Here is a 19,248-nt window from a genome sequence, read left to right on the forward strand (position 1 = left end):
GGCCACAAAATGGTAAGAGACATCCCACCAAAGAACGTTTCACTGCCCATCTCCTCTGCTCAAAATGGAAAAGAGGGAGGGTATCCAATCTTGGCCTGTGGGCCTAGTGGTCATACACTGTGGATTTTTGACGGCACTGCAGGAGGTACTGGCACCCAAAAATTCTGCACTGGTAAAACCCGAAAGCTGCCACTGCATGGTGACAATTTTATATAATAAGTCTTATCCAGGAAGAAGGGAGGTGGGGTGGCAAGGAGACACCAGTTCTCAATGTACTGTTATCATCCTCCTAAACCAAGCATGAGTGCTTAACCACTGACCCTTCAGATGTCACAGAACCCCAAATCCCAACAGCCCCAGACAGCATGGCTGACTGGGATGCCAGGAGTTGGACTTGGACAACATTTGGACAGCCACAGATTAGCTATTCCTGCCCTAAACCTACTGAACGACATCCATGATAAAAATGGATCCATTTGGGCCAAAATAGACATTATAGCAGCAGAACCCTTTGTAGGGTTGCCACAAATTCAAGCGAGGAGGAATGTAGCTAAATCAGAGTGTGATAAAGAGTAAGGGGACTGAAAATGCCTCCTTGCCTCTATTTTACTTCCAAGCTTGATATACTCCAGCAGGTTTAATGAGCTCAGATCTGAAAGGAAACCACTCCTCACCCTCCAGGAGAAAACCAACTGGGAAGAACCTGTCAAAAGGAGTAGCTCTTTTCCTCTGCTTTTTCACCCTTCCCTTCTCCTGCTGCTTTAAATAAATTCAGCCCCGCATCTAGTTGTTACTTCTATGAACATGAAATATTTTAATGTTTTTCAAAAGACAATGATGCAACATGCAACATCATCTTATTACCTCATGAATTGAAGGCTAAATTACAGTCAATATAGCTGGGTCCTGTCACATTTACACTCAAAATGTGATTTAGTCTAGCTCTAACTGATCATTAAAATAGCAGCTTGGCAATTTGCTTCAACTGTCATTTCCCATACCAGCAAGCATTTGTTTCTCTGCATCCTTTGCTGCATCCAAGTCCATCTCAGCTTCAACTGTTGCCTTCTTAGTTAAACTGCTAAGAGCATCTTTACTGGATATCTTCCTCATTTTAATGTTTGGTAGCTTCTGCAAATCACCATCCCAGGTACTGTGAAGTAAGTAGGGAAAGGAGGGGAAATGACAGTAGATTAGACCACTGCTAATCAAACATTTCTACCATTGAATTTAAGGTGTTCCGCCTTAAATTAAGGACTTGGGAGTGACCAGGCATTGTGCTGACGTGCAGACTACCCCACACTGACATCCCCCCAGAACTGCTACAGCATTAGTGAGTTTAAACAAGAAATCAACTCACCTGAATGTTTTAAGGTGCTTACAGTTCACAATGTCGGGGATCTCTGTTGGAAACAGAATAATAATGAAGATCATCCAACCATTTCTAAATAGAAATTTTGATTTGAGACACTTTAAAAGGCGAGCTGAAGGACCCTCTACTTTTGGTTCTGATAGTATGAAAGAGACGAATCAATTTGCTCTGAGACTTAGTGCCCTAGAAGAAAGTGAGACCTCCGCACCCCTGACCTTCAAAAAACAGAAAACAAATACTGGATTCTTGCCAAGAGTTTTGTCTACTATGAAAGAATGAATTATTAGGGAAAGCATCTTTAGCACTACTAACATGTTAAGTACTACTGTTTTTTGAATTTGACTAAACCTCGATGATCTTCGTGCATGTATCAGTGGTGATAATGATAATACCTCACATCTGACTCCTTTGTCCAACAGTTCACAGCTGTGGTTATATTACTGGTCACATACTAAATCTTACAGTATCTCCAAATGCACAGCGCCATAGATTATATAACATCTGTGCTCAGAGATTCTGAAACAAAAGAAAACCTTGCCAGATAGTGCACTACTGAATTCTCTCCCACCATTTTTCTACTACTACCCACAATTTGGAGAACACCAGGTTGGGGAAGGCTGCACTGAAATGAAGTGGTAGCTGCTTTAGATGCCTCAAGGTCATACCCCTAACCAAGAGCAAAAATAGAGCAAAAAACAAATCGTTAAAAAGAAAGCTACCATTAAAAGCAGGGATGCAATCCAATTGAAGACACTTTAAATTGATCATGAGTGTCAGTTCACTGATTAAATTTGCATAGGAGTGTTAGTTGGCTGTATATAATTAATAAACAATTTCTGAAGCAAGAATACCTTTTTTCCCTTCTTTTTTGGATGAAACGTATTACAGCAAGCATATCTCCTGTGTTTGACACAAGGGAGAATTCCTCAAGGTGGTGCTTGCCGTATGGAGTTTCTATAAACACTTGTGTTTAAAAATATGTTTTGAAAAATCTGGTGCCCAATCAGGGGCACCATTTTAGTTGATTGAAAACTTTTAATCAAACCACTCCTAATCAGAGAAGTATATTTCTTTGTCAAATAGAACTAGCTCATTTGAGAATCCACTGAAGAAAGACCCATAAGAAGCAGGTGTAACATCCTTCTTGCAATTTCAGGGAGCAGATTGGGGCAGAGTAGGGTAGTCAAACTAGAAAATTGCTCATTCAACATAGGCCTTCGTGAGAAAGGTAGAGCAGAAAAAAATTATCAGTGCAGAACGAACACTCTTGACATTGAGAGCATTAAAGCATGCAGTTCCCAATTTGACTGCTGCATGAGATTCTTCTGATGGGAGCTTTGACACTAAATATATATTGCAACATTCTGACTGAATTAACACTAAACAGTCAATTCTCTAGTAGTTGTTTCATACAGCCATTGTGTGTGTCAGGTGTATAAGATTTTGGATTTATTTTGCAGATTACTGAGATCACCATGCAGTTCCCCAAAATGGAGCTATTAACAGCCAAGAACATAGTGCTTGACAGCCCAAACTGCTCATGTACCATATTGACGAACAGGAAGGGGGAAGATAATATTTTTAATAAAACCTACTAATTCCGTTTTGCCTTCAGCCATTAATACAGTGCAGCAAAGGAAAGTGAAAATAATGATGCACGGAAAGTAACATCAAACACATGTTTGGGGGTTTGATATATTAGGGCAGGTATAGAAACTCAGGGAAGGCCACAGCATCTCTTTGGAAACCCCCGTCTCCAATTGCCAGAAAGCCTCTGATCTTTAGGCAACACCTGCTTATTTGCCTGGACAGCCCAGTTTGCTACTGTACTATTTTTAAATATAGATATATGCAGCTTGCTGAACAAACACTTGTGTTGTGTGAGCTGCCGAGCTGCCACTACACCACTCTCTTAACTGCAATAGTGCTACTGCTCACCAGGACCAGGATGTGATGTGGCAGCAAGGGCAGAGGAGTAAAAGGTAAAAGACCCCTGGATGGTTAAGTCCAGTCAAAGGCGACTATGTGGTGCAGCGCTCATCTCGCTTCAGGCCAAGGGAGCCGATGTTTGTCTGCAGGCAGCTTTCCGGGTCATGTGGCCAGCAAGACTAAACCGCTTCTGGCGCAATGGAACACTGACGGAAGCCAGAGCGCATAGCAGCGGAGTATCAAGTTGGTGGCAGTAGCAACAGGAACAGATGTGTGGGCACTTGCAAGTCTTGCCACCAATCTTGTGATTTCCCTGCCCTCACTGCCATGCCCCAAACTGGTTCCAGAGAGTGGTTAGGAGGGCAGTGTGCCACCACACACAATGACAACGTAAACTGAGACAGTTTGCTCATTGCTTAACACCTACAAATCTTGGAAGGACACATAAGCTTTCCTATTTTTCTGCTTTTACAAGTCCAGATAGTCTTATTTTTCTCTTCCCAAAAGGGATGAGAAACTTTTATCTTCGACAAGAAAAGACCTAATTAAACCAAGCCTACATAAATTCTCTCTCATTAAGAGAAAGGAAACTGCAGGGTGGGGGGAGACTTCCTGGAGATGCCAAAGGTTTTAAAACTAAGTAACGCTACATGGTCTAAATGACTTCTAGATTTTAGACTGCAGGCTCTAATTACACTATCTGCTGCAACCATTTCCCTTAAATTGAAACTTGGTACAGACATTGTTCCAACATGCACAGCAGGAGCATTAACAAGGAATGAATGATTGGAGGTTACCTTTAACAAGGAAAGGGCCACCAACAAATCACTTTCTGAATATTGCTGAGGTGTATTTTTAGCTTGTATACAACATGCAACCTTTAAAATGTGTTTTCATTCTGCTTCTTGAATAATACAGATTTGCCTGTTTTGCATCTGTCTGTTTACTCTGCATTTGGAAACCTTAAAATATTGTAACCAAATTTTACACGGTGGGTCCTGAGATAAAAGAGCAAGTTTTCATCTATGTCTAGATACAAATGGGTGTCATTTTTAATCAAGATGGCAGACTAACCCCCTCAAAACTGCACTGCCTTTTTTTGTTTCCTAGGATTCCCAAGCAACTCAAGTATCTACTCACCAGCTTCCCCCCCCCATGGAGACTCTAACCCACTATTGTGAAGGCCATGTGGGATACAACTGCATTGGGGGGGGGGGGGGTGTCACACAGTAAATTAAAGAAAAAATAATGCTAAGGAAACTGTTGCAGGTTATGGAGGGGGTTAGGTCCAAAAGCAGAAATCCAGTGAACTACTGCCCTGTATAGAGTTCTGATTTGCCTGCAAGAAATTATTCGTAACAGATTCAGTTCTTAGCATGGCAGGGCAGTAATGTAGTCATACCTAGCCCATATCCTTCATACATCTGTCGTTCACGTTCCATAGTCTGTTTGATGGCTGTTTCCCTGGAACTGTGCTGTCTGGCCTGCCGTCCTTTAATACTGTTACGCAGTTCAATCTGCTCCAACTCATCACTGAAACGCTGTAAATAACTGTAACACAGTAAAAATGTCAATGTGGGGAAAGGTTTTCATCCTTCAAACATTACACCCTTGCAGTTGCTCTACAAAGCCTCTAAATGGTCACAGAAGCAGCTCTGACAGAGGTCTTAAGTACTGGCACCTTTTTAACAACAACAACAACAACAACAAAGCACTGTCAATACCAGGGTTTCCAACTGTTTTGGAACTACAACTCCCATCATCCCTAGCAAGCAGGACCAGTGGTCAGGGATGATGGGACTTTTAGTCCAAAAACAGCTGGAGACCCAAGTTTGGGAAACAGTGGTCTATACCTATGATCTAGTTATATGCATCACAAGAGTGAAGAACCTCTAGCCTGTGGGACAGATACAGCCCAGAGGGCCTTCTCCTAGTTCCAACTCCATGCAGCAATTAGGCTTGAAAAATGCCTTCCACTGGCACTGAAGTCTTAACTACTTGGGAGTAGGGTTGCGGGGTGGCAGAAGGGGTTGCAGCCAGGCACGGAAGAGTTATTCCCCCATCCTCTGTGATCACGCTCCCTCTGGAAATCCCTGATGAAGCAATTAAGATTTTTTTTTAAGGACTTGCACTGGATCAAAAAGGAGGCTTCTTCAGGTGTCATTGCTGCAGAGGAAAGGAGTGGAGGAACAAGAGCAACTTGGTGTGGGTGTTTGGTGAGAATATGAATGAATGAATGAATGAATGAATGAATGAATGAATGAATGAATGAATGTGTGCTGTGTGTGAGACTTGGGGTTGCCGCATCCACTTTTGGCCCCACTCACGGCTGCCATGTAGCTCCTGGAAGGTCAGCCACAGGGGAGTGAAGCCCTCCAATTGAAAAGCATTCCTCACCCATGATTTCATATGACAGAGCAGGAGAAAGCTATGAAGGGAACCAAGTGGCTTATGGGACAGGGTGAAACCACTATGCTAGCTTCCCAAAAGGTAGAAATAAACTTGGAGGGTATAGCACTATTCATGCTTCCAGGATAGTACCATGCATGCCCACACTAAAGCCTGTTGTAGGAAGAGCAAGGTGGCATAGAGGCTGCTGTCCTCTTACCTCTTCCTCTTGATAAGCAACTGAGACCCAGCTTCTCCTCCCCACCCAGTAAGCAGCTTTCAGAAGGGGAAAATAGACCTGTGTCACCTCTTTTGAACACATTTTCACCAACCATATTGATTATAACATCAATTCATTAAGTACTAGATTTCTTATGTTGCTTTCACTTACTTTCCCGATCTCTTGGCTTAAATAAAAAACGAGGTCAAGTATTTCACAGCTACTTGTAAATAGATGCAAAATTATTCTGCACAACTGAAATAAAATGATTCTGGAATATTAATGAGCTAAGGATTGCTAATTATTAGTTACTTTTTTAGCCATGTACTGTATTTTTGCTCCATAAGACGCACCTGACCAAAAGACGCACCTAATTTTTAGAGGAGGAAAGGGGGAAAGCCCTGTTTTTTTGGGGATCAATCAGCTCAAAGTTGTGCAGCTTCTTTTGCAAAGCATAAAAGCCGCATTTTTGGGTGGATCAGCTCAGTTGTGCAGCTTTTTAGCAAAGGGGGAAAGCTCCATTTTTTTGAGCATCAGCTCAAAGTTGTGCAGCTTCTTTTCCAAATGGGAAAAGCCCCGTTTTGGGGTGGATCAGCTCAGTTGTGCAGCTCTTTTGCAGAGGGGGAAAGCTCCATTTTTGAGGATCAGCTCAAGGTTGCTGAGCTTACCTTGCAAAGGGAAAAAAATCCTGCAGCTTCTTTAGGAAAGGAAAGGGAGCCATTTCTACAGTTTCCAGACAGATAATCTAATCAGCCAGTCACATGTCACTGCAGCTTCCCTCTGCAGGACATTCAACAATGGAGGCCTGGGAAAGGGGGCGGGGCCTGGAAGGGAGCTAGTGTCCCTTATCTCCCTCCCCATCTCTTGCAATCAGCTGCTGAGCAGGTTCCTTTCAACTCCCTCTTTCCCTCTTGTTAGCCTTTAGCTCTTCCAAAAAAAAAAAAAAGCACCATCTGCTTTTCGCCCCTGGGCAATCCGGCTCCAGGGACCATGTATTCGCTCCATAAGACACACAGACATTTCCTGTTTCTTTTTAGGAGGAAAAAAGTGTGTCTTATGGAGCGAAAAATACGGTAATACTTAAGTCTTGACAAAGTCATGAAAACTGAGCACACATAAAATGTTGAAATAAGACAAGAGCTGGTAAACATCAAGGGGAAAATACTGGCAAAGGACAGGCATCCCATGCATGTAAACACCAGCTGGGAGAATGCACCACATCACTCTTGCTTCCAACAAAACAGGCCTTCTGTTTCCTTATGTGCTGCAAACTTACTTTTCTGTTAGTTCACAGGCTTCTTTTCTTGTGTACTCCACTTTGTCAGGATCAAGGTGACTTTGAAACCAAAGCAATTTTTCACCTATAAAAGAAAATTTAAAAAATAAGTGCTCAAGAGCTTACACCTGTTACATAACACAGGTGAGGTAAAAGCCTTCCACTGTTTCCGCAACAAATCAGAGATAAATATTTTAAGGCGCAGTTAGCTAAACAATGAGAACTTGTTCCAGAGAGTTGTATGGGATCCAAGAGTGAAGTCTCGGCACCTGGACCGGCCCCTGCTGCTAACTCCCATGAATTGGCTGTTAGAAAACAAAAGGTGGTCAAGAGCAAAGCATTTCCTAGAAGTCAGAAGAATGCCCAAGAGGCATGATGGGTTATGGCAATCTTTTGTCACTTATTTTATCTGCCAAGGACAGTCTTTAATTCAGCTCAAGGGTTATCTGCTATAACCCCCCAAATGCAAACAAGGTACGTGCAACATATATTACAGGAAGAGACACGTCTGAGTTCAGACACTTTACACATGGAGTCAATTCACACATCCGTCCTGCTGCTTACTTTTCTCCAAGCAACTAACTGCTCTTAAACATTCTCAAACAGACCTCTGCATAAAGTAACATAACATGTGACAATATAAATGGATACACCCAGAGGGATTTTTAGTAGTAGCTGCAACATTTTTTAAAAAAAAAATCAGCTCATTGAACATATTTGTACCACCTGATTGTGTGACTCCAATTGAGTTCCTTATCTTGACTGAAAAAAGTATGAGCATGTTCAAGATTGATGGTGTGGAGAAAGCAACCAGCAGGATGCATGTGGCAAGTGAACTGTAGCTTCCCTGTCTTGTGGATGCCATGGGGGCTTTACCCATCCAAAGGTTAAGTCTCCCCAAATACAATGAGACATCTGAACAGCCTACAGTTCCACAGTGCACTAAGATACCTAGGAAGATGGAGGTTTTCAGCAGAGGACTAGAAGGCCACTTATGAGAATCAACTAGATATGCCTTGAGCAGGACACAGATTACCTTTATCAAATGTTTATCCAAGCTATACTTTACAAAATGGTAGAGTGGCAAGAACCATTCTTCTTAAGGATACTTAAGATTTTGTAGTTACCTGTTTTTAGATAGGAGCAGAGAAGCAGCACAGCCATGACCAACTTCCTGCACAAATGTGACAGTGATATTCCTAACTAAAACTTCAATGTGCAGGAGCCGTGTGTGTTGTTAATGCTAACAGTGAACAGATACCGTGTTTCTCATATTATAAGACATGTCTTATATTTATTTTTTCCTCAAAAAAACACACTATGGCTTATTTTCAAGGGATGTCTTATTTTTTTCCTCCTCCTCCTGCCGCGGCCGGCATTGCTGCTGCGCCTATCACTATGTCTTATTTTCGGGGTATGGCTTATATTCCTTGAATGCTAAAAAATCCTGCTATGGCTTATTTTATGGGTATGTCTTAAAATATGAGAAACAGGGTAAAACTGCCTCGTCATCACAATTTAATCCAGCCAGCCTAACACTGCCTGCCCAGGATATGCCATAACTCTTCCTATGTCACAGGAGGTTCTTCCCTACCCCTCTACCCAACATCCTTTGTGGGGAAGAAAGGAACTTGGAACCTTCTGCATGTTAAACGTATGTTCAACCACTGAGCTGCAACATTTTCCCATTCCCTCACTGAAGAAGAAGAAAGAGGAGCCAGGCAAGGTATTTGCAAATTAAGCATCCTGGCAATGTGATGCAGAAAACTAAGTTAGTTCACTTGCTTGTAAAAGGCAAAAAAGTTTAGATGCACTAAGTGTGAGTACTGGCAGATCAGAACTTTAGAAACATATAAAGCTGATGTTTGTTTGTGTTAAAAAAAACGTATCACACAACACACAGTTTCCAAGATGCACGCTTTAATTTCAAAGCAAAAAGCTGATACCTTTAGCTATCCATGTGTGGCCAAATTCTATTTGCAAGAGAGGCTTATGAAGGATGCCAAAATGCCCACTGCAGCTCCACAAGGAAGCAGTAATAGAAATGCCCACAAGTGCTTCAAAGAACAGACATCAAAGGAACCAAGTATCCCAGTAGCAGTGACTTCACCAGCTTTCATGAAGCCAAGCTGAGAGCATTGTCATTATAAAGGTATAGAGCATGTTGCCTTATGATAGGCTGCCTTTTCCCCAGAAAGGCTTAAAGGCTTAAGGTATGCTACAAAACTTAATTCTGCTGAACTTGGAGCCTAAAAATAAAATAGTTTTTCACACTCACCCACAATGCTGAGACGATAGGCCTTTTCATTTTTCAACCTGCAAAAGGATAGCTCCAGTTTAATTATTCCCTATATAAAGAACATCTCTCTCTCACATACACAAACACACACATAGTGGGGTGGAAGACGGAATGGTAAGATTAAATTTCTCACATTCATGAGAAGGAGGCAGAGTTTTACAGGGGTTTTACTCCTGCTTATGGGGTCAGTACCAAAGAGCATTATTGGTTCATTGTGGCTCAGCCTCCTACAGGATGCCATAGGGCACAAATCTGTCCCCAATGCTATTCAATATATGAAACCACTGGGGGCAGTTAACAGGAGATTAGTATCAGGATACTGATTATACCCAGCTCTATTTTCTATTGTAATAGCTGATACAGGCGAGGCCATGCCTGTCCTAAATCAATGCCTGAATGCAGTTATAAAAATAAAGCTACGGTAGTCATCCATACTATGACTAAGTTTACTAGCATTGCAATTCCACAAATGCAGATTGTAGCAGAACTTCAGAGAAGCTGCTAGTGGGAGTTCTTGAGGGGAGGCATAGCTGCAAGTGGATGAAGAATGCAGTAAATATTGGGGGTGGAGAAGGAAGAAAAATTATGCATCATTTGCTAGAGTCTCCAGAAAGTCCTCTTCTGTCAGTTCAGTATTTTATCTTGAAGTATTTTTGCTCTTTTATGATCTTTTATTTCAATAGGCAAGCAATATATATTTACAATAGAACTAGCATTACACGCCTACAAATGCCATAAATACTTTCCCATATGAGAGTCAACGGAAGCAAAACATCATTACTCAGGAAGACAAGGTGAACACCTTTGAAAGAGCATCCTATATGTAAAAGGCTCTGCGTGTCAACATGAAGGCGTATATTTCTAGGATATAAATAGTTAGAATCTCAGCTGACATATTACTTTTTGTGAAATACAGGAATGTCCTAGGAAAATTAAAATATGTGCATGATCCATGATTCACTGGCAATATAGATGCTATTTTAAGAGTCCACCTGTATATTAAAACTATGTAACAGAAAAGCATGCTTTTTTATGGTCACAAAATGTTAAAGATTATAATGAAGTAGTGCAAATGCGGTTCCTTATTCCTTCCTCTCTCTGTGTACCATCATCTTCTCTCACACACACCAGACCTGTAGAAGGCTTTCATGGGCTGTAACCCTGATCCATACAGCTGTAAAACAGGAGAGAAGCCACTGTGATTGTCTCTGGTATTTCTGACTTGGACTGATGTACTAGCTTCTCCTCTTCTACCTCCTTTCCTGGGATCTAGTGAGCCCATTTCACCCAGAGCAGGTACTGTGTAGAAGTTCAGTCAATCTGCATTTGCAGACCTTTAGCAGACGCACCTTCACAGCACTCGCTCCATGAAAAATGCAACCTCTCACTTCCCCCACCCCTTCCACATACATGCACACAGGTAAGTAAGGAATGTGCAAGCCAAGAAAGTGCTGGTTTTCTGGAGCAGGATCAAGTGAACGTCTACACCAGGCTTCCTCAACCTGGGCCCTCCAGATGTTTTGAGACTACAATTCCCATCATCCCTGACCACTGGTCCTCCTAGCCAGGGATCATGGGAGTTGTAGGCCAAAAACATCTGGAGGGCCGAGGTTGAGGAATCCTGGTCTACACCGTCTGTCCAATGTCTCCCAATTCTCCACTCCTACTGCATTTGCCTACCCTGTATATGAAGCCACTCCTGAAAATCCCCTGACCTACAGCAAAAGGGGCCAAAAAGATCCCTGCATTACAGGGGCTTGAACTAGATGACTGTCATGGTCCCTTCCAACTTTACATTTCTGTTTCTTCAAAAACCACATGCGAAATGTCAAGTGTTATAAAACTGAATCATGAGCAATTCAAGATCTTCTGACAGTGGCTTTTGTTGATGCAGCCATCAGAAAACAGTTATGCTGAAGAATATTTGTGCAGTGGTTACATGGTCAAGATGCAACAGGTTGAGAGGAAGGCCTTTCATTAGCTTGATGTTTTCCATCACAGCCTCTAATTCTTATCTCATTATACATGATAAAGCTATTTTTAGCCATCTCACCCCTTGCTTTTTCCTGTTAGACCAATTGCAGTCATTAACAGTCGTCAACAGGTTTACCACACCTATCAGCCAATCACCCATTCCCACCACCCTTCTGAGTAATAGCCCTCCCCACCCTCTCACTATATATAAGGGTCTGGTGACTTCCATTTCAGTGTATCTGAAGAAATGTGCATGCACATGAACGCTTATACCAATGACAAACTTAGTTGGTCTCTAAGGTGCTACTGGAAAGAATTTTTTTATTTTGTTTCGACTACGGGAGACCAACACGGCTACCTACCTGTAACTAGCCTCAATGTGTCAGCAATCCTTTGAGATCACAGGCAAAAGTGTTTATGGTCTTATTGGTAATTGGCTGTCGGGGAGCTATCTACCTGTAAATTCATCTTATTGTTAACCTACTTTAAGAGAAGCTTTGCAAACTCAGTTATTTCTCAACATTTCTAGGGCAAGAAAAATCTCTGAAGAACCCAGCAGGTCAGTATTTCTCTTCCCTGCCTCTGAAGAGTACAAAGGGACTCACTTTTCCTTTCTTTCTTGTTTGTGTGCTTCTTTTGTAAGCTGAGCAGCTTTTCTGCTGTAGGGATGGATGACTTTCTTCTCCTGTGCGCCCCTTTTGCCCTTTGCTGCTTTAGGCTGAAAAAAAGAACCAGAAGAAAGACACAGTAAGAATTTTGAGAAGCATTTTCCTTCAAAGGCTTATTGGGAGTTATTGCATGCGGGTGAAAGGCAGCTCAGAAGCCGCAGGACCTGATGAAAAAAGAAACAGTCAAACCTTAAATTCAAGACAGATTATGTCACTTAAAACATTTTATTTACCAACGTAAGGGTTTAAAATGAGAGATTGTAATAGACTCAACGTACTTAATCTTCACATATTGATGAAATACAAGCACACCCAGCTAAAATAAAGCTATTATCTGAGATAAAGCAAATTTCACATACTAATTTCTAAATGTACAGCTGATAAGACTTATTCCCGACACCCCATTGCTACGGGTAACTACTGGATCCTGAGCACTGCTGTCATCACATGGCAGCAATGGACTTGATCTAGGAGCCTTTGCTGTACCAGCCTGGGAACTGGCACAGTGAAGGGCCAATTTTTCTTCCCTTCCCACCCCCAGCAAATTTCACCCTGGTTGGTATGTACAATGGGATTGTGGGGGTGCTACTGGCTACACAGCTCCTGTTGCAGTCTACCTTTTGAAATGTTAGTGATAATAATACATCCAGTGCCCTTAATGTGTGTTGGTGACAGTGTTATTCAGCTTGTAGGACTGCTGCCAAAACTAGGTTTACAATAATGAAAACGTGCTAACAAATATTAGAAGGAGCACTAAAAACAACCAAGGGGAGAATTAGGAACAGGACCTATCTATATAAGGCACTTGGTAATTAATCTCAAACAACCACTATGGATGTTCAGTTTTTACATCTGCATTAAATGCATTGTTGTCCTCCAACTCCACAAACACTTAGATCAGGCATCCGCAAACTTCGGCCCTCCAGATGTTTTGGACTACAATTCCCATCTTCCGCAACCATTGGTCCTGTTAGCTAGGGATCATGGGAGTTGCAGACCTAAACATCTGGAGGGCTGCAGTTTGGGGATGCCTGACTTAGATACATCAGCTTTCTGAATCCCAGGACTCTTAACTGTGAACCAGGAAACAGCAATGAGATGCACTGGTAGCCTTACTCTCTGCATAGTGTCTAGCAGGTGAATGGTATTCTAATCACAGAGAGAGAGAGAGAGAGAGAGAGAGAGAGAGAGAGAGAGAGAGAGAGAGAGATGAAAAAAGTACATACTACGGTAGGATAATCAAAAGAACCAAAGAGTAGATGCATTCAACACAAAAGAAAAGCTATGGTTTGAGCTTTTTAGTTTAGAGGGAAGAAAAAGATGACCAAATAGAGACATCGACAAGGTGTACAGAATTAGGGGTAGAATAGAACAGGGTGGGAAACTTCCCTTACCACTCATATCATATGTGACAGCTAGGTGGGGCTATCTGCTCTGTTGCACAGGTGATCCAGCCATGTCATTACCTGCCCCACAGCTGAGCTTACTAATGAAATCAGGAGTGGGGCAGGTGGGCATGGTTTGTGGAAAACTATCACACAGCCAAATTTAGCCTTTGGGCCAGAGACACCTGTTGTAGAGAAAATTGAGATTCTCCCCCCCCCCTTCCTTAAGACTAGAACTTGGGGGTCACTGTGAAAATGATTGTCAGAAGATTAAGAATAGATAAAATATACTTTTTGTTGCACAGAACCAATGACAACTGCATGTCTGACATATGAAAATTCTGTGTAACTTCCAGGACCAATTTCCCTCTCCCTCAGTTTTTCTCAGTACACTGATGACAAGAAAAACAGCACGTGAAGTCTTGGTGTCTATCCACAAATACAACGGGCAAAGCAAATTGAGCATACTATTATCCTGCCAGCTACTCTAGAATAGAAGGGGCTATAACTTAAATAAGATGAAAAATATTGAATTGCTAAAAAGTTTTTTTTCCTAAAAGGAGAGATAAAGATAAGTAGCTAGAATAGAATGAAAACCTACCACTATGAACAAAACATACACTGAATAGGCTACAAAGCAATTACAAACTTCAAAATAAAGTTTATTTCTAGATTTATAGTAAAGTATATCTTGTATTTGTCTCCTGCAGGGAGAGGGAACCAGTAGCCTTCCAGATGTTGTTGAACTTCAGCTCCATCATTCCTAGCTAACATGGCTGAGTCAGAGATTATGGGAGTTCAACAACATTCTTGGTATGAAAAGAGAAGAAAGCAAAAGACAAAAACTGCACACCCAATATTAGCAACTTCATTAACAAATGTTAACAGTTGCTTAATTGTTCTATTTAAATGCATTTCTGTAAAATCAGGCATGATTTTGGTTAAAGGGTGTATTTTACTAAGGTCCATTATGAGAATTGGAATAGCAACATTTTATGTATTCATACCACAAAAGGTTGCATTATCCTGAAGCAATTTTTAAAGTCTGAAACATTACGATGCACCCCCCCCCTTCCTCATATTCAGCTATCAAACTGAATGTGCAGGTCAGGGGTTATATAACTGAATGTTAACTCAACACATATAAAACTCAAATGATTATGTAGGATGGCCCCAATATAATGTCAAGCGTATTCTTTGACCCAATCTCCCTATTATCTTCAAAACTCAATTCAAGATTAAAGGGTTGAGTAAACAGTCCTTCGTGTTTTCTCCCCTATATTCTGTGTCAATCACCAAGAGTTCTAAACAACACAAAATTCTGTTATTCTATGTACAACAAAGTTTCCCGAAGTCTTGCGTAATGAAAAGCACATTTCCAGAAGTCAGTAAATTTGGATCTCACCTCTGTCATAAACTCACTAGGCTGAGGCAAGACACACTCAAACTCATCCCACCCCATCTGCAAAATGGGTGATAATTATATTGACTTACCATGCAACATTATTGTAGGAACTACAATTACACAGTACAAGTGAAGTGTTTTGGGTATTTAAAGTGCTACAAAATTAGTATTGCTTATTATTGTTCATTCTTATAATTTGTTACCAAAATAATATAATGATTCACTTAACAAAACATTTCCACATAACATGTAAAAGAAGAATGGTCACAAAGATGTACTTGGAAGTCTGAGGGGAAAACCAGTTGAAATCTAAGACAGGACTTCCTAAAAAATATCTCAAGGACTCAAAGAGAAAAAAATATCTCAAGGATTCAAAGAGAGACCTTACTGTCCCCTATAGGTCCTTCCTCTTCCCTAAAACTAGCAGAAAAGAGAGAGTAGAAATATTATTTATACTGTGCAAAGAATAACCTTTTCTTGTAGCATCTGAGCACAGAGCATTCACAGTGCTACCAATAACTTGCCAAATACCATGATCATCTAGGAACAAATGCTGCGAACACCTGATATGGGCTGGCTATTAGCTAGCAGTGAATAACCACTAATCACCACGTGTTCACACACAAGCAATAATACAGACAACCATTTACTATATGCAGTACTTTTCTACAATATATGCCAGCCAGGTTGGCTGTAGCATCTTTCTTACGTCCTTACTTATTTATCCATCCCTCCATCCTTTCCCCTCTTCCCTCCCTACCCCCCTTTCCATTGCGTGCTCTGTGTTTTAAGATTGTAAAACCTGTAGTCAGAGACTGCCTTGTTTCAATTGATGGCCAATGTAAGCCATTCTGGGAGCCTCTTTGACTGAAAAGCAGGGCCCAAATGTTCTCAACAAACATTAAATAACCATCATCGACAGGGCACAGCCAGTTACTAACTTACTAAACACAAGCGGTGTTAAATTACTGTTTCCTAAACTGCGTGCGCGTGGGTGAGGGGACGGACCGTTGTTAACCCTTTGCAATGTAGTTTCCAGGCACGTCTGCTTCGAAATGAGCCACACTGAATTCACAGTAGGACTCAAGTCCTGATTATTATTATTATTAATTGAATTTGTATACCGCCCTATACCCAGAGGTCTCAGGGCGGTTCACAGAACAAAATCAAAATATATAATCAAAATATTTAAAAACACAATTCAATAATCCCCTCCCCATCCCCATAGTAGCAGTTGCAATCCCAAGAGCATTTTCCTAAACTGAATTCAATGGGATTTACTTCAGAGTAGACATGAATGTGTACGTGGGCATGCGGCCTGCTGCAGTGGCCGCAGCAGTTCTGAGGCCGCTAAAAGGACAGAAAACCTATTTTTGGCCAGAGCTTTCCACTGGAAACGAGCCGAAACAGGCCTGTCTCTCTCGCGCGGACCTTTGCTGCGACAACCGCGCTCGGTAAAGGGCCATCTACATTCCCCCTCGCCTCCGCTCTTTCCGAAGCCCAACTGCCCTCCCAAGCTCACCATGTTCGCGGAGGAAGAAAGCAAGCAGAGTTTCCCGGCACGCGCGGTGTGCGCCTCACACTGTCCGTCGCCGTAAACTACCCGGCTAGACCCTGCGGCCCACGAGCGCTCGGTTCCGCTTCCTCCTGCCAATTAACAGCAGCCTCCCGGTGATTCGCCGCTGGTTGCGTCACTCCTGCTTCCGAGCTATGATTGGGGGGAGCGGGTGTTGCTCAACCGTCAGAAGAGCGAAAGTACCCGCCCGCTTGTTCAGTTTTCTTTTAGCTTCTTTTAGAATAAAACTCTCTTATTCACAACAGCGCCTGCATGCACAGAACTTTAAAGCACATTGAGAGCGCACTCACGAATCCTGGAAAGCAGCTTATCTCCACTCACAAAACTGCAGTTCCCAGCACCTTTAACAAACACTAGCTCCCATACTTTTGGCAAGTGGTGCTTTGAATGTGCTTTAAAAGTGTGGTGCTTATTCCATCAACCTCTAATTTCGTATCCCCCCCCCCGGAACATGAACGTCTATTTTGAATTCAAGAAATGAGTCTTTTCAGGGGGAAAGGCAGGGCATAAAGAAATATATATTGTAATAATAATATCCCTACTTAGAAGTGGCCACCTACCACGAGGTTGTAGGAGGCTGAATGGTTGTTGCTGTTTTTTTAACTTAATTGATTATTCAGTTTAGACCCCACATTTCCTCTAGAGACACTGAAATATACTCGGAGTCGAGAGTGAATTTCATGCTCTTTATTCAGCTCATATTCATCAAGGAGAAGAAGAGAAGACGAATGGCTCTTTTCCCAAAACCATCTGCTTATATACATTATTTACACAATGGGCCTTGCGTGATTGGCTACTTCAGGGCTACACCTGTGGGCCAATTATATTGTGGATTGACTTCTGCCTGCAGCCTGATTGGCTGCTCCTACAAGCCAATCAGGTAGCAGATTCACTTCTGCCAGCCGCCTGATTGGCTGCTCCAGCAGGCCAATCAGGTTGTGGATTCACTTCCACCTGGAGTTGGATTGGGTAGCTCCCGCTGATTCTGAATCCTATTGTTCTAGGATTCAGCTCAGTACATAACAGACACCCAGGATGCTACTGGTCTTATTAAAAAGAAATAGCAGTAGGCACCATAAGCCACTAGATGCCCACCCATTGATAAAGTAATTTGGGACAGGGCACTTGAATCAGCTAGCAAAACAAGCATCCAAATGAGCCGTTGTTTATTTGTATATCATCTTTCCATAGCAAACTATGGCCAAGTTGGCTCACAACATTAAAAGGTTTTCACAAGTCCAAAATGGTTTTTCTGGAGGGTCCTACAACTCTCAGGAGCACATGGGTGGTTAGAAGCAGGGGTGGCACCCCCCCCCATTTCACCACCATAGGCGAAATGGGAAGTGTTGCCACTGCCTCCGCTCCCACCACTGCTGCCACCACCACCATAATAATATTATAATAATTTATTATTTATACCCTGCCCATCTGGCTGGGTTTTCCCCGCCACTCTGGGCAGCTTACAACAGAAAAATGAAATAAAATAATCTATTAAACATTAAAAGCCTCCCCAAACAGGGCTGCCTTCAGATGTCTTCTAAAAATCTGGTAGCTGTTTTTTTCTTTGACATCTGATGGGAGGGCGTTCCACAGGGCGGGCGCCACAAGGCCCTCTGCCTGGTTCCCTGCAACTTGGCTTCTCACAACGAGGGAACTGCCAGAAGGCCCTCGGTACTGGACCTCAGTGTCCGGGCAGAATGATGGGGGTGGAGACGCTCCTTCAGGTATACTGGACCGAGGCCATTTAGGGCTTTAAAAGTCAGCACCAACACTTTGAACTGTGCTCGGAAACGTACCTGCTGCCATAGCAGCCTACATCACCTGCTCTGTTGCCTCTCTGCACCCTGCCGCAGCTATGGCTGGTGGAGAAATGCTGCCAACATGGGCACACATTTCAGGCAATATTGTGCCCATTTGAGGTGAGGACTCTCTCAAAATAGATGCCCCCCCCCCATGGTGGTTCTGCTTCCTGCTGCTGACAGGGGCAGGCAGGATATCTGCAGGGATGTCACCATGGGGAGTTTCTGCCACCTGAGACAGTGGCCTTACCCTGCTTAATGGCTAGACCAGCTCTGGTTGGAAGGAGTCAGGCAAGGAAAAACAAAGCACCCCAAGTTGCAAAAGCGGAAGTTATTTGCATTAAGGCAAAGCCACCACTGGATACAATCCACAGTATTCAGTGGGATTGATTCCTATTTAAAAACACATAAGATTTGCAGCCTTGGCACCAAGTGCTGCCCACTATCTCCTTATGTAAAGACGGCAGCAATTTACAACAATTTACACTGCTCATACTGCCTGGATGGTTCTACACAGGGGCGGCGCATCCTTTTCTGCCACTCAAGGCGAAATTGGAAGTGCTGCTTGCCCTGCTGCTGCCGCCACTTCTGCCACTACCTACCTGCTCCTGCAGCTGCCTGCTCAGCCACTGCCATGCGCCCTGCTGCATCAGTGCTGATTTTAGGTGAGATGGTGCCAATTTGGAATATTTCACCCCAAATGGATGCTTTGTTGCCCAAAATCAGCACCAAAGACGGTAGCGCTTCTCCACTTCTGGTGGAGGCAACAGGGCGAACAGGGCACCTGTCATGGGCATAGCCAGAATTTATGTTAGTGGGGGCAGGCTTCATGGGGGGGGCAGAACCTCAGTTATTTTTATTGATTTACTTGACTGGGGGGCAGCTGCCCCCTACCCCGCCCATTGGCTATGCCCATGGCACCCGTGGGTGTGCCACCTGGGGGGGCATTTGCTATTT

The 19,248-nt window shown here is 42.7% G+C and overlaps 1 protein-coding gene across 1 annotated transcript; it reads right to left on the minus strand.

Moving 5' to 3' along the window:
• Positions 1–790: 790 nt before the first annotated feature.
• On the minus strand, positions 791–16,532 carry TMA16 (translation machinery associated 16 homolog). The gene is made up of 7 exons (XM_035111602.3): positions 16,439–16,532; positions 12,064–12,176; positions 9,464–9,501; positions 7,186–7,270; positions 4,704–4,852; positions 1,361–1,403; positions 791–1,153 (listed from the first exon to the last, which is right to left on the minus strand). Exons 1-7 carry the CDS (start codon positions 16,439–16,441, stop codon positions 982–984), a joined length of 603 nt encoding a protein of 200 aa, XP_034967493.3. The 5' UTR covers positions 16,442–16,532; the 3' UTR covers positions 791–981.
• Positions 16,533–19,248: the final 2,716 nt, after the last annotated feature.

The sequence above is a fragment of the Zootoca vivipara genome, chromosome Z1 (genome assembly GCF_965207765.1).
Source record: "Zootoca vivipara chromosome Z1, rZooViv2.hap1.1, whole genome shotgun sequence".
Classification (NCBI taxonomy): domain Eukaryota; kingdom Metazoa; phylum Chordata; class Lepidosauria; order Squamata; family Lacertidae; genus Zootoca; species Zootoca vivipara.

Excerpts from the sequence above, each read along its gene's own strand:
- TMA16 (XM_035111602.3), bottom strand. Across the intron at positions 4,853-7,185 it reads GCCTGTGAACTAACAGAAAA|TTATTTACAGCGTTTCAGTG; the intron begins GTAAGTTTGCAG and ends ACTGTGTTACAG. Across the intron at positions 1,404-4,703 it reads GTATGAAGGATATGGGCTAG|AGATCCCCGACATTGTGAAC; the intron begins GTATGACTACAT and ends TGTTTCCAACAG.